The 24,533-nt window shown below is 41.6% G+C and overlaps 1 protein-coding gene across 3 annotated transcripts in view; it reads right to left on the reverse strand.

Annotated features, from left to right (window-relative positions):
* The window catches only part of LOC117406627 (tripartite motif-containing protein 3-like), a 77,078-nt gene that overhangs the window by 16,211 nt on the left and 36,334 nt on the right, over positions 1-24,533 (reverse strand). For all 3 annotated transcript variants that reach the window (XM_034010795.3, XM_034010793.3, XM_034010796.3), the window contains 5 exons: positions 10,279-10,457; positions 8,272-8,512; positions 7,793-7,944; positions 7,126-7,306; positions 1,614-2,340 (listed from right to left, as the gene is read on the reverse strand). In XM_034010795.3, the coding sequence (XP_033866686.1) occupies positions 1,614-2,340; positions 7,126-7,306; positions 7,793-7,944; positions 8,272-8,512; positions 10,279-10,421 (1,444 nt within the window). In that variant the 5' untranslated portion in view covers positions 10,422-10,457. The remainder of the gene's footprint in view (positions 1-1,613; positions 2,341-7,125; positions 7,307-7,792; positions 7,945-8,271; positions 8,513-10,278; positions 10,458-24,533) is intronic.

The following is a 24,533-nucleotide window of genomic DNA, read 5'->3' on the forward strand; positions in this document are numbered from 1 at the left end:
ATCATAACCAAATAGAATGACACATCATAACCAAATAGAATGACACATCAAAACCAAATAGAATGACACATCATAACCAAACAGAACGACACAGCATAACCAAATAGAATGACACAGCATAACCAAATAGAATGACACATCATAACCAAATAGAATGACACATCATAACCAAATAGAATGACACATCATAACCAAATAGAAATAAAAAATTCGGGGGGCGTGAACCAGGGCTTCGCTATTTTTTATTTCTCTCACTTCCCCGACCTGGAGTTAAAGTAACTCTGCAGGTTCTTTGTGTGGTCAGAGGGGACCACAGGCCACGCTATTCTTTCTCAGCTCATGCACTATATATCTTGCCTCAAGAAAGAAGGCTCTGTCTTACTTCCTCCTTTACCCTCTTGGGACATGGCTCTTACTCTTAGTGCTCGAGTCCCATAACTAACAATTATTTGTGTTCTTTGAGATTCTTTTCTTCCTTACGTCAAGACTTTGTATGAGCCGTTCCGTCCTCTGAGGGTCGACCCTGGTCGGTAACTGCGAGCCAGTCGCGAGGCCGAGCCTATAACGACTCTCCCAGAAGTCAGAGGACTGCCCGGAGGCCATTAGGGCTAGCCTCGACTCCATAGGGAAGGCTTTCTCGGTTGGAGTCTGGCCCGTCCTTTTCTCTCTCTCTCCCCTGCTCTAGAGGCCGAGCCTCAAATCCCAAGTTGCAAAACACTCCCTTCCTCTCGCAGCCCTGGTTCCAGCCCCATGAATTTACAGATATCTTTAAATAATGTTTTGCTAGCATGGTACTCCAAATTGTCATTTAGAGATATCTCAAAATAACTTCCCGTTCATTTAGATATCTCTAAATCATTTTAAGATATCTTGAAATAACTTCCTGTTCATTTAGAGATATCTCTACATCATTTTGAGATATCTCTAAATTACTTCCTGTGAAAATGTTTTGAATGGAATTCCTGTTCATTTCGAGATATCTCTAAATGATTTAAAGATATCTGAAAATACATTTTAGATATCTAATTTACAGATCCATTTAAATATATCTGTAAATCATCTTAAAATGTTTTAGTGATCTCTTCAAATATTTTGAGATATCTGTAAATGACTTAGAGATATCTCTAACTGATCATTTTGCTTGCCATAGCTTTCACCCTATTTGCAAATGTACTGCTTCATTCTTATTTTAACACCTGCCCCTTCTTTATCTTTGGTTCTATTTGGCTTAAATAGTGCCCCTGTGTAAAGGTATGTGAAGCTTAAAGAGCAGTCTCTAGAGCAAGAAATGCAACCACTATATTAGCAACCAAATACTGGTTTCAAAGACCCTGATTTGCATTAATCTTGGACTACCTAATGTTACCTTAGTTATTCAGGTTCTATGAAGTTATAACCAGAAGACTATGAAGTCTATGCAATGGATGAAACCACCTAGAGCTTTTTCATATTTTACCAGACAGAAATAAACTAAAAAGAGACTAATATACACTGTTGGATGGCTGATTTCCAAAACCTTGGTCTCTAACAGCGTGAAACTTAGATCCATCAACGTTTACATCAATTAAATAGGCCCCTATATTTGTCCCTGACACTTTCCCTCTCTCACTCACCCACTCTGTAAATCATATCATCCTCGATGGGGTTCTCTTTCTTCTTGCCTGTGCTGTACATGCTGGAAGGTCTCCGGACAGCTTTCTGACGGACGTGTCCACCCCCGCTGGGCGACTTCACGCGGCGTTTCACATCATCTGGGGACTGTGGCACGTCGGATGCCTTGACAGAGCGCAGACGGAAGGGGCTGCCACGCACAGGCTGGTTATAGAGGAGCAGCGAGAGGGAGAATTCACCGTCAGACTTCAGCGTGTAGATTACTTCATAGGTGCCATTCTTGTTGTCCACCACCTCTGCCTCTGTGTAGCTGCCGTCAGGTGCTGTAATCTCAGCACGCAGGATGGCATTGCCCGTCTTCACCAGCTCCCCATCCTTGTCCTTAGTGGTTATTGTCACGGAGGTCTGGTGCCCCACCAGGGTATGCCGGAGGCCCTCTCCTGTCGCCACGCTGGTGTGGCCCACTGCACTGGTGGTGATGAGCACGCCCAGGTTCTGAATGGAGCGCCGAAGCCCCTCTGTCTCCACCACGCAGTCAAGGTGGTCATTTTCATGTGGCCTTTCAGGGAAGTCCTGCCGTGCCAGGGAGCCCACCCGCTCGCTCATCTGCTTGCGCACCAGCAGAACCTCAGTGGCACTTCCATGGCTCAGGGCTTGCTCGGTGAAGCTGCAGCTGCTCTGGATGTTCTCCTGGCCCTGGAGGAGAGATGCTAGCTGGGACTGCAGAACCTGGGGGGGGGATGAAATGATAGAGGGAAGATGAGAGGTCGCAAGGCAAGAGAGAGAAAGGAAGAGATGTAAGAGGAAGAAAGGAGAGAAAGATTATGAAAATGAAAACTTAATTATTTTCTCATCAGGTAGAGTATGAAAGGGACATGCCTCCAGTTTAAAAATAATCAGATAAATTAAAGGAAATTATGAAGGTTATCTCATTGTAATTTATTTGAGGTAATATAAGGTTAGGGTTAAGGTTACCTGATTATCTATAATTGGATTTTTTCCGGTCTGAGATGAACTCCATACACAAACCTCCAATCTCGTGCTAGGCCAGGAGAAAGAAACCAGGCAAACTGGAAGCGGAAGCTCTTGTGCAGTATTGTATCCTGGTACCCCCCTCTCCCCCTCCAGGTGATACAGGTGAAAGAGAGAAGAGTAACCATGTTCATTATTTTCTTTTTGTAAAAGATAGAGGGGAAGGAGCAAGGGAAATATGGGGGTGTAGAGTTCATCTCGAATCGTATGAAATCCAATTACAGATAATGATGGCATTCTTACTAGTTCTATTTAATTCCACATACAGTATGAACCCCTATAACAAAGAGATTAAATTGAGGTTTTGGTAGTGTTATTATTGGGAAGCGGTGCATGATATTGAGTGTGCAAAGGAAGGTTGTGACCTACAGTAGAGATATATAGACTGTAGTGTTTTCTGAAGGTGAGAAAAGAGGACCAGGTAGCTGCATTGCAGATGTCTGATAAGGGGACATTTTTTAAGTTGGCCCAAGAGATAGATATTCCCCTGAGTGAGTGTGCTTTGATGTTGATTTTTTTTTTATAAAGGTCTGCCTTCAAGGATATAGCAGGTCTTTATCCACTCCATCAGCCATCAGCCGGTGGTTTGTTTAGATATGGGCTCCTCAGTGTGTGCTCCCCAAAGGACACAAAACGTTGACCTGTTTCTGCATTTTTGATCCACAATATATAGTAGTAGAGGGCTCTTTTCACATCTAAGAGATGGGGTCTTTCTTCCTCTGCTGAGCTGTAGGCAGGGGGTAGAAATCGGTGATGGACTTGTGAGATGACTTTCGGCAGGAAGTTGGGATTTAGCCTTTAGTCTTTAACTCTACTTGACAAAACTATGCCCACTAGAAATGCTGTTTTAAGGTCTTTGAGAAACAAGAGTTCCAGCACAGTTTTGTGACCAGACTGGAGGGAGCGGGCCGCACTCACCTGGTGCAGCACCGGTCAAGCTGCGGCCCTGTCAGCTACCCCAGGCCCGGCAGAAAGCAGCGGAAAAGGTCCTGAGTGAGATGCATGAGGCAGGCCTCATCAAACCGTCAGACAGCTTGTGGACTGCCCGTGGTCCTTGTTCCGAAGAAGGATGGAGAGTGGAAGCTCTGTGTGGACTACTGGCAGCTGAACAAAGACTCATACCCCCCACCCTGCATCAACGAGTCCCTGAACTTAGTGGCTGGCTCTTAGTGGTTCTGCTCACTGGACTTAAAAAGCAGTTACTGGCAAGTGGAGCTTGCTCCTGCAGCCCGGCCAAAGATTGCCTTTTCCACCAGTCAATCGCTGTGGCAGTTTAAAGTCATGCCTGCCACCTTTGAATGGCTGATGGAAAAAGTACTGAATGTGGTCCTGCCACAGTGCTGCCTTGATGTACCTGGATGATCTGCTGGTGCACGGACCAACTTTCAATGAGGTGCTACAGTGGCTGGAAGCAGCTGGCTTGAAGGTCCATCCAGACAAGTGCAGCTTCATGCAGCGGTAGGTCACCTTCCTGGGACACAGAGTGGGTATCAGTGAGGGGATCCATACTGAGCCAGAGAGGATCAGCGCTGTCTGGGACTAGCCTGTCACAGCAGATCAACGACAGCTACAAGGGTTCCTGGGCCTTGTTTCCTACTACTGCCGCTTTGTTACCCACTTCGCCACTATCGCTGCCCCCCTTAACCGGTTGCTGTGGGAGGAGCTGTTTGAATGGACTGCGGTTTGTCAAAGTGCTTTTGACAGCCTGAGAGAAGCACAGACTTAACTGCCTGTGCTGCTGCCTCCTGATCCAGCTCGCCCCTTCTTGATTGACACTGATGCCAGCAATGAGGGGATTGGAGCAGCCCTGTCACAACAGTGGCCAGACAGAGAGCGGGTGGTGGCTTACTTCAGCCGGTCCCTGAGCAAAGCAGAACGGCGGTGCTTAGTTGTGGCGGGGGTGGTACTACCTCTGCAGGCTGCCCTTCATCGTCCGCACCGACCACGCCACACTCCAGTGGCTGCTGACTTCCCTGGAACCAGATGGGCAGGTGGCGCTCTGGATCAAACAACTGCAGCTGCTTAACTATCAGATCCAGCAGCAGGCTGGAGAGGACCATGCCAATGCTGATGTCACGTCGCCCCTGGGAGAGGGTCTCTGACTGCAGCCACTACCACAAGCTTGAGGTCCAGGAGCAGGAGCTGGTTGTGGCACAGCAGAGAGGGGGTAAGGACCGGGAACAGCGCCAATCAGTGCGGAAGAGCCGACTGCTGCCCTGAGAGATTGCCCTGTCATTGGCAGCAACAAAGGAGCTGTGGTCACAGTGGATCAGTCTAGCCATCCGAGACGGCATCCTGCAGCAGTGGTGGTGACAGCCGGCAGACCGGGAGGTGAGGTGGCAGGTGGTAGCGTGGCACCCCAGGTTCGGAACATTTTGGAGTTGCTCGGCTCTACCCAACAAACAATTTACTGTGGGTGCTGCCTACAGGATGTGGAGGAATATTGCCGCAAATGAGTGTATGACGCGGGAAAGACCTCCTGGCCGGTCGCACGCCCCGCTATGCAATTCCCAGTCGGGGGCCCCATGGAACACGTGGGGGTCAACATCTTGGTTCTCTTCCCTCGCTCTGACCAGGGGAACCGCTTCATACTGGTTGCTAAGGACTATTTCACAAGGTGGCCTGATGCTGGTGGGGTTATTCTCCCAGTTCCCTAAGAGCTCCAGTCAGACCAGGGACGCAACTTTGAGTCCCAGGTCTTTGCGTAGATGTGCCGCCGCTTGGGGATACACACGACACACTGCCACTGTCACTCACCAGTAGGACTGGGACGTTCAGCTGTCACTGATCCTGCTGACTTGCAGGACCGCTGTCCAGGAGTCCACTGGTTGCACCCCCGTGCTACTGATGATTGGCCAGAGACTCTGGAACCCGGCTGAGCTGCTGTTTGGCTGCCCGCCAGACACCACTGAGGACAGATCTGGGTCAGAATACGGCAGGCGCTTGCAGGACCAGCTGGACATCACACATGGCTTTGCCTTCGCCCAGCTTCAGGCGGCCACCAAAAGCGGTATTATGACATTCAGGTACAGGAAAGGCACTTTCTTGCCGGGGGAAGTGAGGCCGCTGTCCCAAGCTGGGTCCTTGCTTTTTTTTTTTTTACTGTTTGGGACTTTGCATTCAACTCTGCACCAGCAATGATTCCTACTGAGTGCGGGAAGCGCGGCTGGCAGGAGCTAGAGGGAGGATGCGCAGACAGCCTCCTGAATGGACTGTATGCTTATTACAGTACTACATTGTTGCAATGTTGTGGGGTCTGGGACCTGCGTGCTAGCTGTGTGATGTGTTAGAGAAGTGCTGTTTGTAGTTGCTGTGAAGAACCTGCTGAATTGCTGTAACCTGCTATGACAATAAAAGCGCTATTGTTTGGAACATTCCCGCTGCTGCAGCTTGTTCCATCTTCGCTAATTTATTGCAATATGTTTCAGAATTCAAAACACAAGCTTGTTGAATTCCACAGTTAGAATAAGTGGCGGTCATTTTGGCAGTTTTTTTGTTTTAAAATGTAATTTTCTCCAGTCGTGTAACAAATATGGGGCTGTGCGTTCGTGTACCTTTCTGTCCGTATGTATTAAATATTCTCACAAAGCATGAAACACGGGAGTGCAGAAATAAAGGAGATATATTACATTATGCCTAAAAGCCCCGGGAGCAGTCACATTGACGGCCACACAGAAAACATTATACAGAACGGTATTCTACTTTATTATTTTTATTTAACAGTCCGCAATGTGTTTAGCTGTAATTAGATTAGTCTCTACTCTCTGAGTGAGTGAAAGAAAAAAATTAATCGGTAGACAGCCAATAAACACCGGAAAAAACTGTGGTATGGTTAATCAATTCACGTTAACTTTACCCTATTCCCATTCAAAAATAAAACCTACGACAGAAATAATAATAAATACATTTCCCAGGCTGCTGGGCAATGTCCCGCCTTTCTGACTTGCATCTATCATTGATTCGTTCTCAATACTTTAAACCCGCCCCAACTACTGAGTGACAGCACATTCCTACATTTTTATTTTTAAACGCTCAAGCATATTGGAAAGTAACTGAAAACACTAATTTCATACAGTATATCAAAAACGAAAGCCCCCGAAAAAAAAAAAAACATTTCCATAAAACTCTCTAAAAATAGCTAAAAATAAGCACCAAAAAATACAATTAATAAAACTCCCAAAAAACAGAAGCCCTAATTATATTGAAATGTTAGTGGTGTCTACTGCTTTGCTCTCAGCTGTGCAATGGCAACATACACGCATAAAACATACATACACGCTCCCGTGTTTGTTGCGTTCCTGGGAAATGCACGTCGATGCATTTATGCGTTTTATACTATAAAGATTACAGTATTAGGAATTTTAGCACACAGGGAAATAGATAGCACTGCAGATTAACTTAAAAGCACAATAAAGCTTTGTAAAAAGCCCGCAGAAAATTAACAAATACTGTTCAGACAAAGCAGAAAGCTGGGTTGCCCACCTTCTGCTTGGTGCTGCAGATATTCTCAAGGTCGCTGATGAGGGCGCTCTTGCGCAGGTGCAGTGCTCGCTCCAGCTCCTCAAAGGTGCTGCTGATCTCGCTCACCGCCTCGTTCTTGCGCTCTGTCAGCTGCTTTGAGATCTCATTCACCAGCTCGATGGCGGCTGTCAGTTGGGGTAGCCTGTGGAGCAGCGGATATCTAAACAATTCCTAATAGCACAGCTGCATGTTGTGTTGCTATCCTCTTACACAACTGAACATGAACTGCAATGTATGTATTGCATGATTGAAGAGCCAAACAACACAGAACACTGCCATGCACCACTCTGTATTATAATGATGGTTCAATTTAGGGTTCAATTAATCAACTTCATCATGTCAATGGCTCAAATGGCAACAAACAAACAGAGGCTTTTTTAATATTTTTGAAAACAAAAAAAAAAACAAAAAAAACAAGGAATGGACATGGAACTTAATGTAATGGTGAGAAATCTCAAATGGGAACTAACATTTGTATTATTTGAAGCACAGAAAAAAAAGTACAGCTGACATTTGTCCTCTGCAAGGCTGTAGTCTATTGTAAATAAACTTGTACATATTCCTTCATCGTCAGAGAAAGCATGTCTCCTTTCACCCGCTGCATTGAAGATAAACTGTAGCAGCTCACCTGTTGCATATGGCATCAAGCTGGTTCTTCAGTGCTGCCTTGTGCTGCTCCAGCACGTCTCGCAGCGGCACAGTCACATGCTCCCGGTGCTCCCCCTCTGTGCATTCCAAACACATTGCTGTCTCACAGGACTCGCAGTAAAACTCCATCACCTGCAGGGGGAGACACAGCATACACATCGCAAGCTCCCAAGCAAATACAACAGCATGTACTGTATGTTCAGAACAAGCAAAGTAAACTGTATGTATGAAATGGACCACTGTAATGTATTTCTTGTAAAGCAAAATATATTATATTGTTCAAAATACCCACATAGATTCTTTCTTTCCGTGTTGTAAAAAGGCAATTACAGTAGTACTGTAATATGACTCCAATTACAGTAGTATTCTGTTAAAGCCGCCTAATTTTACTAAACTAGGAGCAAAAATATAAGTACTGGTAATGCAACTGAAGGTATTAATCTCCCATCCCCAGGGTACCTTGCCCTCGTGGTTGGGGCAGCACAGTGGTTTGCCCGCGGCGACGGCGCTCACAGACTCCAGGACACTGCAGGCCTCAGGCCGAGCACACTCGGGGTCACGCTGCAGCACCTCCATTAGGTTTGTGATGAAGAAGTTGTTCTGCAGGGCAGCCACACCCTTCTCAGGCAGGATGGAGGTCTGTCGGCACACCGGGCAGGACAGTGTCAAAGACTGAGGGGGGATGTAGTTCTGCAGACACCTGGGGAGTGTTGGGGGAAAGGTAACAAGAGTTTCAAAAATAACATTTTTTTTTTTTGGGGGGGGGGGGGGTGGGGGTCAGATAAAAAATTACAATACCACCACATTCTGACTTCAGGATTATCAATGTGTCTGTTGCCTGTGCTCTAGTCTCACTAGCAAATCTGTTGAATAGATCATTATGGGGGCAGGATTTTTTTTTTTTCACAATAAATGTTTTTCATAATTTTCTTATTTCTTCCAGTGTCATTTTGCATTATTATTATTATTATTATTATTATTATTTATTTCTTAGCAGACGCCCTTATCCAGGGCGACTTACAATTGTTACAAGATATCACATTATACATTATTTCACATTATACAGATATCACATTATTTTTACATACAATTACCTATTTATACAGTTGGGTTTTTACTGGAGCAATCTAGGTAAAGTACCTTGCTCAAGGGTACAACAGCAGTGTCCCCCACTGGGGATTGAACCCACAACCCTCCGGTCAAGAGTCCAGAGCCATAACCACTACTCCACACTGCTGCCCTATGTTACTTAAAATAACATCATCCTTGAGAATATTCTCCAAAGAGTTTATTTGTGTTGAAAGAACATTTTAATTTAATGGTGGACAGCCTGTGTTTAGATGTTCACTGTCCTTCAGACAGAAAGGTAATTGCCTGAGCCAATGACAATGCCCCTTTGCACTATTAGCCCAATCAGTGACAGTCAGAGGTTGGTTTTTGATAGACACCAGACTTGTATTAAAAGTAGCCTGCCACCTTGCAAAGTGCTGTTAATTACACCAGTTAGTTTTAGTAAAAAGAGGGCATTTGACAGTGAAGCAGACTTCCACAGTACCAAGGAAACATTTCAAATTATTTATTTCAATTGATATTTAACAATATGCCCTTTATAGAAAATATAGTAAACATGGCATACTTGTCTATACAGTAGCTCTTGGATTTAACACTGGTTCTATGGGAACTTTGACCTGAGATAAGCAGTCTTCCGAGAAACACATTTTGTCAGCTTGACCTCTTATAACAGATCCTTCAACATAAAAAATCATGTCTTATTTATTGAAGTAATTTTCAAATATCAACTCGATTTTCCCACAGAAATAATATTAAGCCATGTGTCCTAGTCCTGTTGGAAGTACAATACCTAATGTAGACAAGCATTAAATGATAACCTCCCTTCTAGAAAGGAATATTGTCATATACCAATTGACATAAAAATGAAAGAGTTTTCCAGAAATGTCTTTTTGCAAGCCAGCAGTGGGCCAAAGAATAACCGTCCTCATCCTCATCATTGTTTACTACTACTGTATATAAGGGACACTGTCTTCAAGGTCCATGAAAAGCACTTTAGAAAGTGCCAATGCATTTGATTGTCATCTATGCAACATGCACTGGAGCAAAAACTGGACATAGTCAGAATCTGACCAACATCCAGGCCAACCAATAATTTACTTTAGAAAACCCTGTTAGACTAGAGCTGTGTGTGTGATGTGAGGTCTCTTTTCACATTAGAGAGTCACACCATTGAAAAAGCTGCAGGCTACAGAAGCTGCCTTCTTATACCCCCCCTTTATGTTGTTGACCTTTGCAATCAACGTCACAATAGTGTGTCCTGGGGGATTTTTTGTAGTGCATCACAGAATATTCAGAAGGCAGAAGAATAACATCCAGTCTGTGTTTCTATAGGGTGATATACAGCACAAGGTTGTAAAGAGGGTGCTTTTTCATGAAAAGCTGTACAAGACTCACTTTTCACAGAAGGTGTGCAGGCAGGGCAATACTTTTGGGTTGTGGTAGTGGTCTAGACAAATACTGCACACTAGGAACTGCTTGTCAATCTGCCGGACCACAGGGCTGCTGCTGGACTCTCGCTTTGCCATGGTGAGCAACATTCAACAAGGGTGCCACACTCACTGGCACCAATTAACCTGAAGAGGGGCAGAAAAAGAAAGCTTGCTTTAGTTTACATCAAATAATGTCCTTGCACTGGAAATACATTCAGACACCATGTTGAATTCACACCATCATTATTCAATGACTGTACATGTCTTTAACAGTATATATATATATATATAAAATCAATGGCGGCTGGAGGCCAAAAAAAATGGGGAGGCAAAAAAACCGCAGGGGGTCCGCGGCAAAGTGGCTGAGTGGGTGCAGGTGAAGGGGTGATGCAGTGCAGTAATGAAACACACAGAGAGTTATAATCCTGTTTGGAAAAGAATCTGACCAATTTAGTCAATGATCTTCTAAAAGTGATCTCCATGAACACACCGCAACATACTTTGCATACAATATTTTCTAAACAAAGTTGTGAAGGCAGGATAAAGGAAGACAAAATACTTAATTTGCTAAACTTAAATACATGACCAACAAAATAATGATATGCTGACCGTACAGGCGAAAAGAGAGTGAACGAGTTTGCCTGCACTGGGGAAAATATGGGCATACGGGACCACAGTGTCTTCTGGGAATAGTAGTTTATCTGGTACACGCTGAAAGGTGCTTCCAATCAGCAGAAATGCCATAATCCATGCATGTCAACAACGCTGACTTTGATTAAGTTTGGTTTAATGGGACTAAACAGTCAGGGGATTTTCCACGCTATCGAGCAGTGACGTCGTTTATTTTTTGTCTACCGGCCCAGATGTTTTTTAATTTTCCTACCTTTATAATGAATTACTTTTTTTTCTGGTTAAAATCTCCTTCAACTTCACTCATAATCATGCATACATAGTAAAGCAGTGCTTAAGCAGGGGACTGGACACTTTGAGTTGCTCCTCCAGTTAAAACCAGGGATCAGACTACGTCATCTGCCATCGCTAGTACTGTACTGTGCGTGGTTTTAGCAGATAGGAGTTTGTAACACAGGCTTGTCTTCTCTAATGAAAAAAACTCTGGTCCCCTCCAATTAAAACCCGTACTCAGATCATGTGATCTGCTACTGCTAGTACTATAGTTAATAGCAGATAGGAGTTTATAATGGAGCCTTGCCTCCTCTGAGGAACTTTGCAGGGGTTCGTCTGAATTGCCCACAAATTAGCATGTTTCATTGACTTGCAATGTTGTGAAAGCGTGGAGAGTTTCATGAAGCCACCGATTCACAACCGTAAGCACTTCGCAAATAAAAAAATGGGTTTCATAAAACTTTTGTAGGGCTGCGACATCGCCGGCATCACTGAAAAATGGTTTCCTTTGCACCCTGCCATTGTGTCATTATCTAATCGGTCACTGGGCTTTAAAGTGGATTACCGAGTTACTGATTTTTTTTAGTGCAGATCGCTAAAGAGTGAGCGCAAGCAACAGCACAACAGCAGGCATCCCTGGGCGGAGCAAGGCAGGCATCCCCGGGCGGTGAGAGGCAGGCATCCCCAGGGCAGTGCGAGGCAGGCATCCCCGGGCGATGGTGAAATGGCATCCCCAGGCGATGCACGACAGGGCAGCGGTGGTCCCTCTGGAGGTGACGGCGGCAGCGAACCGTCGGGAGGCGATTGCAGGAGGGGAGCCAGGACCAGCTGTAGTGCTGGGGTTGGCCCTCTTCTCAGCCGCTGCAACCCGGCAGTTTTCCCCCTTGCTCTGCTTAGCAGCCTATGCCAGCATCTTGTCCAGGCCCGTCCTGTCTTGAAGGGAGAGGCAGCTCCTGCTCCTCTCCCTCGGGTGGTGGTGGAGGCAGAGGCAGCTACTGCTGCTCTGCTCCTGGCGAAGGTGGCAGGGGCTCCTCCCCTTCTGGCTGCGAAGGCGGCAGGGGCTCCTCCCCTTCTGGCTGCAGCGGGGGAACCAGCAGGCATGCTCCCTCTGCTGGTGGCAGCGAAGGAGACGGAACCAGCAGGTACTCTCCCTCTGCTGGTGGAGGTGGGAGTGACACACAGTCCTCCTACGGAGGTGGAGGCGGAACCAGCAGGAACTCTCCCTCTACTGGCGGAGGTGGGAGTCACACACAGTCCTCCCACGGAGGTGGAGGCGGAACCAGCAGGAACTCTCCCTCTGCTGGCGGAGGTGGGAGCGACACACAGTCCTCCCACGGAGGTGGAGGTGGAACCAGCAGGTATTCTCCCTCTGCTGGTGGAGACGTGGGCTGTAGATGTTCGGCCTCCCCCCTTTTGGGCTGTGGACGCACCAGCTCCTCCCTCTTGGGCTGTGGACGTTTGGCTTCCTCCCTCTTGGGCTGTGGATGCTCGGCCTCCTCCCTTTTGGGCTGTGGATGCACCGACTCCTCCATCTTGGGCTGTGGATGCTCAGCCTCCTCCCTCTTGGGCTGTGGGCGCACCGACTCCTTCCCCTTGTCTCCTCTCCTGCAGCTGTAATTCTACACTTGTGGGAGGGGGCAATTAACTGGGAAATGCCCCCACTCCCCACAGATGCAGCAACAGTACGTCTGGCTTATACTGTGGAGGAGGGCTTCCCAGCTGATCTCCTCCTGTGCCTGCTGTTGCTTTTGTTGCAGCTGCTGCTGTCTGCAGCTCTTCCTCCTTCTCCCTCCCATCCTCCTTCCTCACTCTCCTACCTCACTCCACACGTAATAAAAAACAAACGAAAAAAATTTAAAAAATGAAAAAAACTGTAGTACCCTACTCTGACCTGAGTCCAGGAGGTGCTGGTGATCCCATGATGAACACCACGTGTTACAGGGTGGCTGTGCGGTGACGTCAGGTCAGAAGCAGGAAGGGAAAAACACTGATACCAGGTAGTACTGCAGTTCAAACAGACGCTGCGCGTCGTTTATTTACAGACGTGCTCAAATTTGTTGGTACCCCTCCACAAAAAACGAAGAATGCACAATTTTCTCTGAAATAACTTGAAACCGACAAAAGTAATTGGCATCCACCATTGTTTATTCCATATTTAATAGAAATCAGACTTTGCTTTTGATTTTTTATTCAACATAATATTGTAAATAATAAAACAAATGAAAATGGCATGGACAAAAATGATGGGACCGCTAACCTAATATTTTGTTGCACAACCTTTAGAGGCAATCACTGCAAACAAACGTTTTCTGTAGCTCTCAATGAGACTTCTGCACCTGTTAACAGGTAGTTTGGCCCACTCTTCCTGAGCAAACTGCTCCAGCTGTCTCAGGTTGGGTGCCTTCTCCAGACTGCAAGTTTCAGCTCTTTCCATAGATGTTCGATAGGATTCAGATCAGGACTCATAGAAGGCCACTTCAGAATAGTCCAATGTTTTGTTCTTATCCATTCTTGGGTGCTTTTAGCTGTGTGTTTTGGGTCATTATCCTGTTGGAGGACCCATGACCTGCGACTGAGACAGAGCTTTCTGACACTGGGCAGTACGTTTCGCTCCAGAATGCCTTGATAGTCTTGAGATTTCATTGTGCCCTGCACAGATTCAAGGCACCCTGTGCCAGGCACAGCAAAGCAGCCCCAAAACATAACCGAGCCTCCTCCATGTTTCACTGTAGGTATGGTGTTCTTTTCTTTGAAAGCTTCATTTGTTCGTCTGTGAACATAGAGCTGATGTGACTTGCCAAAAAGCTCCAGTTTTGACTCCCAGAAGGATTGTGGCTTGTCAATATGCATTTTAGCAAGTTCCAGTCTGGCTTTTTTATGTTTTTCTTTCAAAAGTGGAGTCCTCCTGGGTCTTCTTCCATGGAGCCCACTTTCGCTCAAACAGCGACAGATGGTGCGATCAGAAACTGACGTACCTTCACCTTGGAGTTCAGCTTGTATCTCTTTGGCAGTTATCCTTGGTTCTTTTTCTACCATTCGCACTATCCTTCTGTTCAATCTGGGGTCGATTTTCCTCTTGCGGCCGCGCCCAGGGAGGTTGGCTACAGTTCCATGGACCTTAAACTTCTTAATAATATTTGCAACTGTTGTCACAGGAACATCAAGCTGCTTGGAGATGGTCTTGTAGCCTTTACCTTTACCATGCTTGTCTATTATTTTCTTTCTGATCTCCTCAGACAACTCTCTCCTTTGCTTTCTCTGGTCCATGTTCAGTGTGGTGCACACAATGATGCCAAACAGCACAGTGACTACTTTTCTCCATTTAAATAGGCTGAATGACTGATTACAAGATTGGAGACATGTGTGATACTAATTAAAGAAACTAATTAGTTTGAAATATCACTATAATCCAATTATTTATTATCTTAGCTTTTAATGTCATCACTTTTCAGGAGGAATGAAGCATTATTTCAATGAGCTGTAAGGGTACCAACAAATTTGAGCACGTCTGTAAATACAACAAAAATAAAATAAAAAGTTTAAACACAAAACACTTGCTCACAGGCGAAAATAAAAGGTTTAAACAAAACAAAATCACGAACACAAAATACAAAACAATACAGGTCAGGCTGGGCAGTAACCTTCACTGATCCTATATTTACTTTTAAGTTTCGTTTAAGTTTTGTTTCTCTCTCGCTCTCTCCTTTCGCTCAATTCCACGCTAGAGTGGACTACACAGTTCTGGTAAAGGCGGATATGACGTCATATGAAGGAAGGCCAAGGCGGTAATTCACTCATAAGCATTGAAATCTTGTGCTTTTTATTTTAAAATTTGCAATTTTCTCTGCAAAAATAAGGCAAAATGCCAAACATGCGTGTGGCGTTTGGATATTATCCATAAGTAAGTAACTTATATAGCCCTGTCAGTTTATTATTATTTGTATTTGTTTCTGGAAAGTGCTGATATGAATAGTCTGTCATGTCTATGAATCGTTAATCTGTCATGTCTATGAATCGTTAATCGTCTATCCAACAAACCAAGTCTTAGAATATACCTGACATAAAAAGGAGCAAGTTATGGTTTATGTAGGCCTCATAGATATTGTAATTAGTAATTTTGGTTAATGAAAAAATCCATATCATAGCCACTTTAAGTGCACATCAGTAAATCTGTAGTTCTAGGTTCTACAATGCTGTTTGTTAGACACGCGCTCCAATTTTGAACTACAGCTCTGAGAATGCATCCAAATGGCTTCATAAATGTTGTTGTTTATTAGAACAACATGACACTAGTTTCAGAAGCGTAACAGGACATCCAATTTTATTATCAGTAAAAAATAAAATGTGACAGTCATATAAGGTGAGAGAGTATTTATCATTGCTCATCGCTCGACCAAAGACGACATTCTGGTTGAAGTTTATTCTTACATTTTCCGTTTTAAAACTGCATGTTGTGCTGCATTATGTTGAATTGATTATATTTGTATTTAACCGAAAATATTGGTAAATATAATTTTAAAAAATACACTTCCAATGTTTAATTATACCATTTTGAAGTGAGGCCACCTTAAATTACATAACTTACCTAGTGAAATGTTTAATATAACAACAATTATTTTAAACAGTACATTTAAATAACAGCTTAGAGTGGTTTACAAACATTTTTGGAATATAATAGAATGAAAGCAAAAACACATCCATATAGCAAGTTAAAAGGACAAACTTTCCAAAGAAATTGTGTCTGTTTGTATATCTCTACGCACAATTTAGATTAAAATCTCTGGTAAATTGGGGTAGAAATATACTTGTATGACGTCTTGTATTATTTATTAAATTAATGGTAGCCAAGTAATCTATTATTATTAATAATATTGTTATAATCATAATTTATTTTTGTTCATTTATATTTTTTTGACGTGCTCTTAGTTATTAGTTTTGTATTAAAACAAGATAACTTGTTTCTGTGTGTTTTTTCCACATGTTTTTTTCTACAAATGAGCTAATTAGAATTATCGCTCATTGTAATTAGGATTATTTACTTATTATTTATTGAATCGAAAGTGATATGGCTAATCCTTATTATTGCGTTACAATACTTTTTAAATTCAGTTTTATACACCAGATATTTTAGTTTATTTATCTGGTTGAATAGTGATTATCCATGGTAAATACCCATATATATTATTATATTTGTATTTATTATAAGCATGTTTTAACTGTAAATTAAATCACAGTACAGGCAGGGCTATAAGTTAACTTTTTAAGGCAGTAGTGAGGGTTCGCTACCTGCTTGGAAAGTAGGTAGCAAAATGGTCTTATTCAGTAGTGGTTTATACAACTAATAATAATAATAATAATAATAATAATAATAATAATAATAATAATAATAATAATAATAATTACCTACTGTTTTAAATGGACTGAATATCCCAAATTATCAGAGCATATTTAAATCAGAAAGTCTTTATTGAAACCAGCTGTGCTCAACTAAGTAAAGCTATCTGTAGATGATTTTGCCATATATTAATTTGTACATATCCTGCAAATAATAGGCCTATATTTAAATGTGGATGGCCTGGGCAGTTTCAAATAACACAGAGGAAGGCAGGAGAGCAGCTGGTGAAAACAGGATGTGCTTAATACACAAATTTGAAATATGTATAAGGGGAAGATTATCAAATCATTTATCAGTATTTACTGCAGAGTTGATTGCAATACTTATGGCCATAGACAAAACAGCGGAATATTAAGAAAAGAATATTGTGATTTTTACAGATTCTCTAAGCTCGATACAGACATTAGAATCGGAAACAGGAGATAGGATAGATAATATATATGAAATTATTCACAAGTTACATACTAGCTATAAAAATTGTAAAATATTCTGATAGCCTGGATTCCAAGTCACTCGGGTATCTTATGAAATTAAACAGTGGATTTTAAAGCAAAAAAAGCAACTTTAAATGAACAAACTTGGCTAAAACAAACACAATGGATGTATGGCAAAAACAATGGGAAAACAGTGGAAAGGGAAGATTTTATTATAAAAATCACTCAAAAGTAGGAAAATACAAACATGGGGAAAGAGAAAAACAGGGAGGAAGAAACTAATGTTAACAGACTAAGGGTAGGACATATAGCATGAAATCATTATGTATAAAGGATTGGGAGCCATGAGAATAGGTTATGTAGTAATTGTGGGGAACAAGAACAGGTTAGGTTCAGAGTTAGTGTTATTTTCAGGAAATGCAATACATACATTCAGCAATGAAACATTAAACAGAAAATTAAGGGAAATAAAAATTGAAGTAACAACAGTAAATTATATTTTGAAGGGAGAAGGGAGAGAAACATGGAGAAAGAGAAATTTTTCCCATTTCAATTATTTTCTGTTTTATATTTGTAATTAATTTAGAACAATTTGTAGATTTTATTTTTCACTTTGACATTATGGACTTTTTGTGTTGATCAGTGGCAAAAATTAAATCCATTTTGATTCCATGTTGTAACACAATAAAATGTGGAAAAGTCCAAGGGGGGTGAATACTTTTGAGAGCCACTGTATTATTTCGGGGCCAACCCGCGGCTTACAGATAAACAATACACGCCACTGTATTGCTTCTCATTGACATTGTTCTTATTTACTGTTGTTAGCTATCAGGCATTTGGATTACAAAATACAACCATTAAACAACATTGCACCTGGATTATAATTGTCTGTCTGTTTATTGATTACCTGCACCTACACACTATTAACCACTTTGCCAGAAGTGTTTCAGTTGCATTCTTTATGTGGTACTTCTTGATTATTACTGTGATTTTCCTTTGTGTCATTCCATCTCAAACATGAATCCTACATCCACCATATGTTCATGTGAAAATGTGTGTGTCTGACTCCTCTGTACTGTATATCCTAAATAATATCAATTACTCATGGGGAGGAAAGTCGTGACCAAGGTGTATCACAAAAAAGTGTGATATACTAACAGAAAGAAGGGCAGGCACCTCACTGTCCCCATCATCAGGGATAATAGAATCATATGTTTGTGAAGAGAAAAATGCAGTTACTGTCGAGGTTTGCCTGCTGTCTGTCAGTGTACTTAGAGAAGGAAACAGTTCAATTACATACGAGTTGCTAACTATCAGTGTAATTACGCATGAGTGCATTTTGTGATGTGGTATACAGTAATCAGCATATTATATTTTATTTTATAGGAATTAACTATATCTAGTTATACTCCTCTGTTTTATCTCCATGTATTAACAGTCAGCAGTAAGATGCATTTTTAAATAGTCACAAAAATCTCTATAGAGTGCCCCCACTTTATTACACGATAGTCAGGATCCATAAATACAAAGCTGTGCTATGTGTCTTCAGCCTTATAACAAGAATGAAAGTGCTAGTGGAATGGCATTATAACTGGTTCTGCGGTCTAAAGGGGTGCTTTATAAAGGGGAGCTCTCTATACAAGAATACAATTCTGACGTAGAAATTTGCATAAAGAAAGAGGTACAGTACAGGCACTTCCTGAAAATCTGAAACCCTCAAAAATATCATAATTGGATAAACGCTTTTCTAGATTTTTGTAAAAATCTAGATTGTGACACACACACATACGGTCAACTTAACTATGTCCCTGTCAGTTGTGGGACATATTCCCTGAATATAATAATACATGAACATGTATTAGAAATGTAACTGGATTCATTAATCAAACTGTGTGTTTTGAAAAACAGGGGAAACTGCTGTGTCTTGAGAAGGGGGCCTTTGGCTTGCAGACATACTAACTATGTGACCTACTGATTAGAGGACCGGCGCCTGAACTGGATTAGGCTGAGTGGACAGTTGAATTATGTATAGATAATTCACACTTGCAACAACAATTGTTTTGATGCAGGAAAGACATAAACTAGCAATGTCCCAGTGGAAAAGGACATTAAAACATCAAAGGACTGTGAGTTTAAAAAAGGCAAGATACACAAATTATCTCATGAAAGTGGCTGTTTAACAGAGTGAAAAAGACTATACATTTCCAAGCAAAACTGAATATTTTGCGCTCCACATCGAATGCTAAACAAGGTGCTGTCACTCTGCTAAGCAAAGCTGCAACTCCGGGACTCTGCCTGAAAACGGAACCAATTAGAGGAAGCAAGATGCAAGCGAGTCCCTACCACAAGCAACAAGACTGAGGCCCGGCTGGAGGACAGCCGTAAAACTTACAGCGACTGTTATCAGACAAACCAGTCTGGGTCTGCTGTACACCTAAAACCACAGTATCCAAAAGTAACTGTGCCCTGCTACCTGCTTAGCTAAAAGATTCAATGAAGAGGACAGAGCAGACGGGCGCTGTTGTGGATCCTATACCAAGGACTGAAGACTTTGTTGCAGCTGTTTGTTGATTCTATAATTGAAAGCTTTGTTGTTGAGTTTGATCCAATGTAGGATTGAAGACTTTTTTGCGGAGAGGAGAGTTTTTGTACTGGACACTTCAACAGATTGAGTTTCCAAGCCAGCAGACCAAAAGTGTAAGCTTCAAGGAACCATTGAGTATAATTCCAGTTGCATTTTCCTTTCATGGAACTAAAGTAATTAATTGTAGCCCATTCACATAGAATTGACCTGTTAATTATTTAGTTTGCACACTTTGCGTGTGAAATAACTTTTAGTGAAACTTGATGAAGTAACTAAGTAATCTATCTCATATTGTTGTATGACGAATTTCTTTAAAAGTAAACTTGCCATATACTTAATCTAGATACCATTAATAAGCTTAATGTGATATATTCTAGGATTGTCTGCATCGTTTCAGTCTGAGGCTGTGATTGTATGTGGGCGTGTGTGTGTGAGCAAGCTATTACAACAGCTTGCTGTTGAAGCTGTTGTTTGTGTGTGAGGAGACAGGCGGTGTCCTATTTCAATTGCCTACTAGCCAGAATGAGTGTAGTGAGAGCTTTTTGAATTGTTCTTTGTGCTTAGAGACTAAGAGATTTACTTTATGACTTTTCTGATTTGTTTATTATTTGTGTATTATGTATGTTCATAGTAAATCCTCAATCTTTGTAAAATGTCAATTAAATATTGTTAGTAAGAGAACTAATCAACCCAGATAAACATTAAATGATCAATTATTGAATTGTTCCTACACAGTGATATGCATCCCCAGTAGGGTTAATAAATAGTTACTATTGTACTTCTTTCAAGCCTGTACTTCTTTCAAGTGGACTCTGGTGACCTCTAAGCAGGAGAACTGCATTTGTCCTAATGCCTTTACATGTTTAGTACTTCATGGCTGGTTTCACAGACCCTGATTAGCATGTTTGTGGCAGACTGTCCCGCCCCTATATATATATATATATATATATATATATATATATATATATATATATATATATATATATTATTATTTGTATTTTTGTTTGCAGCGCGGATAAAAGCACTGCATATTTGTTTTTGTTTTTGTATTTTTAAAAACCCCATGAGGATGCGTGACTGATCAGCTAGTGATTTATTTAGCTAGTTGACAGACACGCATCCTTATTAAACTCGTGCAGACGGTGACCATCTCCCGAGTTAATTCATTGATTAATTGTTGCTAATTGGGAGATGGTCACTGTACCTGCAGCTCTCTACCCTCCGGGAGCGTGTACAGAGGAGTGTACGAGAGAGCGAGGAGAGAGCGAAAACTGAACTTAAAAATAACTGCTGGTTTACACGAGCACGATACTTATTTGTTTATTTGTTTGGCCAACGCGCCTTTTTGTTTGTTGTTTTGTTGTTGGTTTAAACGTTTTGTTTTGTTTTATTATTTAATAAAACGTTCCACCATTCCATCCATTGCCTTTTGTTTACTGTTACTTCCTGGTCCGTGACATCACTAGTCACACGCCACTCAACAGCTGCTCGGTCACAATGTTACAGTGATTTTGTTCTGCCTTTGTAAACCCCAGTAGGCACTTCAATATATCCTTTCATTAGTTCAAAACAAACTGGTTTCACAGGCCCTGATTAGCACTAATCTTGAACGTGAGGTACTGTAAGTAAATCTAAGATTAGTGCTAATCTAGGTCCTTACAACCAGTTGTTAGTCTTCAGAAAAGAATGACAATCACTGTAACAAGTACAGCTGACTTGAGAAGCTTTTGCATTAAAAACAGTCCAAAATGTTCACTGTACTAACGTGTACTGTATTTATTTATTATAATTATTTTCCCTTGATTAATCCACATTTATAGAAGCACATTTCAATGCATGTGTCTACATGTTCAGAATCATGTAACCTAGATCAGAGCCCAGATTACTGACAAATTGTTAAAAATGCAAAGTATGCCATTTAGAATATCGGCATCTATTCATTCTGTGGATCTGTGTTATTATTGCAGAGAACACATTCATTTCCTTTTTTTTTTTGCGTTTATTTGTTTTTAAACTTGAATCTAATTTATAGTCTGAGTGTGTGTGTGTGTGTCAATATCTATCATAGTATCATTACAGATTAACAGTTTCTAAGGACATACAGTAAGTGCAAAGAAAAGTACATTTTCTGAGAGAAAACAATTATAGTAAAGAAACACCATAGTTGAATATGCACATCATACACTGAAACCAAGGCCTGCTCTAGGAGAGAGACCCACGCTCTTATTATTCTCATTATTATCTTATTATTCTCATTATTATCTTATTATTTATGTTTCTGAGGTACCAGGATAAACAGCTAGTGATGGAACTTTCGAGACGCGGCTAATCAACTGCAGTATCAAGGGCACTGCATCAGCATCTATCCAGACTTCTCACCAGTGTTACAGGAAAAGAGGAAAGGATATGATTCGATTTGAAGATGCCTACGTGGTAAGAATATACGGTATGGAATTGTGTATCCAGCATCCTTCAAGCTAAGTTTTGAAAACTTAACATATTTTTTTCGCTCTGTGGAGGAAATGTCAGCCTCCATGAAAAGCAAGTTTCCATATTTTGCTGTGCAAACAGAGAAAATGGATCATTCGAGACAGGACAGTTCACTCCCCCACTATCACAAGGTATACTAGTATTATTGATAGATATTGACATGTACTATCACAAATGAGATGGGAAAAGAAGCACAATAACAAAATGAATTTCTGTACAATGCTCAGGGACTTTACACTTGACTTGACCGTATGAATAGAAAAATATGCACGTATGTATTTGTATGCATACAGTAATATGTAGCTATGTGTGTATATATGTATCAATGTGTCGTATGTGCATGTGTACGTATTATTTGTGTCTATGAACGTCTATGTCTTTGTCTGTACTTATGAATTTATAGCTACAGGCATTTATGTACATTATTGCAAGCTTAACATTTTAACTGAGCTCACTCTTTCGCTCTGAATGTTTTACCGCAAAATACTGTATTTAGTTATATTATATTATTTATTTTCCTGAGCGGGAGCTTTTCATTTTTTTCTGACTGAAATACTCGCAGTGTTTTATGAGTTGTTATCACTGGGTGTTTAGGGGTTGGTTAACACCCTCAATGGATTTTTTTTTTTTTTATTCTCATTAGTTCTTAGCAGAGCTGTTAGTACTGTAATGGACCTCGTTGATCGCTCCGTTAGAACTGTGAATATAAGGGCTCCTGAGTGGCCATTCAAGTAAAGGTGCTCCACGTAGAGTGCAGGATGCGCTCTATAGTCTGGACCAAGGACGGGAACTTCCAGGGGGCGGCGCTCAATTGGCCGAGCACCGTACGGGGGGAGGGAGGGTTAGGTCTGCCAGGGTGTCCTCGGCTCACAGCGCACCAGCGACCCCTGTAGTCTGGCCGGGCGCCTGCGGGCTTGCCTGTAAGCTGCCCGAGAGCTGTGTTGTCCTCCGATGCTGTAGCTCTTGGGTGGCTGCATGGTGAGTCCGCAGTGTGAAAAAAAGCGGTTGGCTGACGTGTGGGGAAAAAAAAGAACTGTTAATAGACACACCAGTTTAATTAGCGCAATACAGTCTGTCGGCAGGTGCCGGCAATTGCAATTTGACTGCCCAGACTTTAAAAAGAGAACCAGTGCTTAACACGGGGTGCCTGGACCGGGGATGGACTGCTCTGAGTGAGCACCGGGATTCTATTTGTCTGTAAGGGGACTGACTTTGACTCTGAAATCAGGGAAGTGTTCTTTTAAACTGTTATACTATCGTATTGTATTTTCTACCTTATAATCTGGGTGTTTTATCGGTCTAAACCGCACTTAAACTCTAAATTGATAAACTGTATTTAAATCATGTGTGGATCTAACCTTTGGTGGGGTTTATTTCTGTATGTTTGAGTTTGCTGTGATATATAGATATTGTTTATTTTGTTTGCTATTAGCAGTTATTTGATTTGACTACTTGTTTGTGTTTGTTACTTCCTATGATTTAAGATTGCATTGAGATTTAAGTTCACTAATCATTTATTGTTTATTGAGTTACTTACCCTGCAAAGATCTGTAGTGGGTGTGTCTGCCCCTTCTCTTACCCATTGCAAAGACAATTATTAACTTAACTTAATTAGTTTATTTTATTGGTATGGTTCTACGATTGCTAACTGCCCTGTTTTAATTAATTGTGTATTAATAAACCATTTGCCCTGAGTTGCTGTTCCTGGTGTCTTTGTGACGTGACTTCACACACTCTCCTCCTTTATTCAAAAAATATATCAATAACGACTGGACCCCCTGGTTAGACAAAGGTGGTGGCAGCGGCACGCTATCGTATAATTAATCCAGTTGCCGTGAACAAGCAGGTTCATTACAGTACTTTGTTTTACACTTTTACGAATGTATGTTTATGTAATATTCGAATGCTCTTTGAAGATGTTACCTAACAGGAATCAACACAGACAAAAAGTGGTATCATGGAATGTAAAGGGATTTAAATCACCCTATTAAATGACATAAAATATTGTCCAGGTTAAAATGCTACCATGGATGACATTGTTGACCGTACATGTAAGATATATGTGGATTTAAGGGAATATCATCAGCTTTAAATAATGTCATTACTGAATGTGGCTTAGTGGACTTGTGGAGATTATTAAACCCCACAGAAAGACAATTTTTTCTCCACTGCACATACGACTCTTTCCAGGACTGATTATATATTTATTTCAAAATGTATTGTTGCAAATGCACTCGATACATCTATTCATGCTGTTCAAGTGTCTGACCACGCCCCTGTCACACTCTTACTGGATTCTGATATGTCTATTAATAAAATAAGAACATGGAGGTTTAATAACTCATTAATTAGAGACAGACTACATTCAGCCAGCTATTAAATAATAGTTTGAGATTAATAGTAATGGTGAAACA

Source organism: Acipenser ruthenus, chromosome 8 (genome assembly GCF_902713425.1).
Source record: "Acipenser ruthenus chromosome 8, fAciRut3.2 maternal haplotype, whole genome shotgun sequence".
In the NCBI taxonomy this organism is placed as follows: domain Eukaryota; kingdom Metazoa; phylum Chordata; class Actinopteri; order Acipenseriformes; family Acipenseridae; genus Acipenser; species Acipenser ruthenus.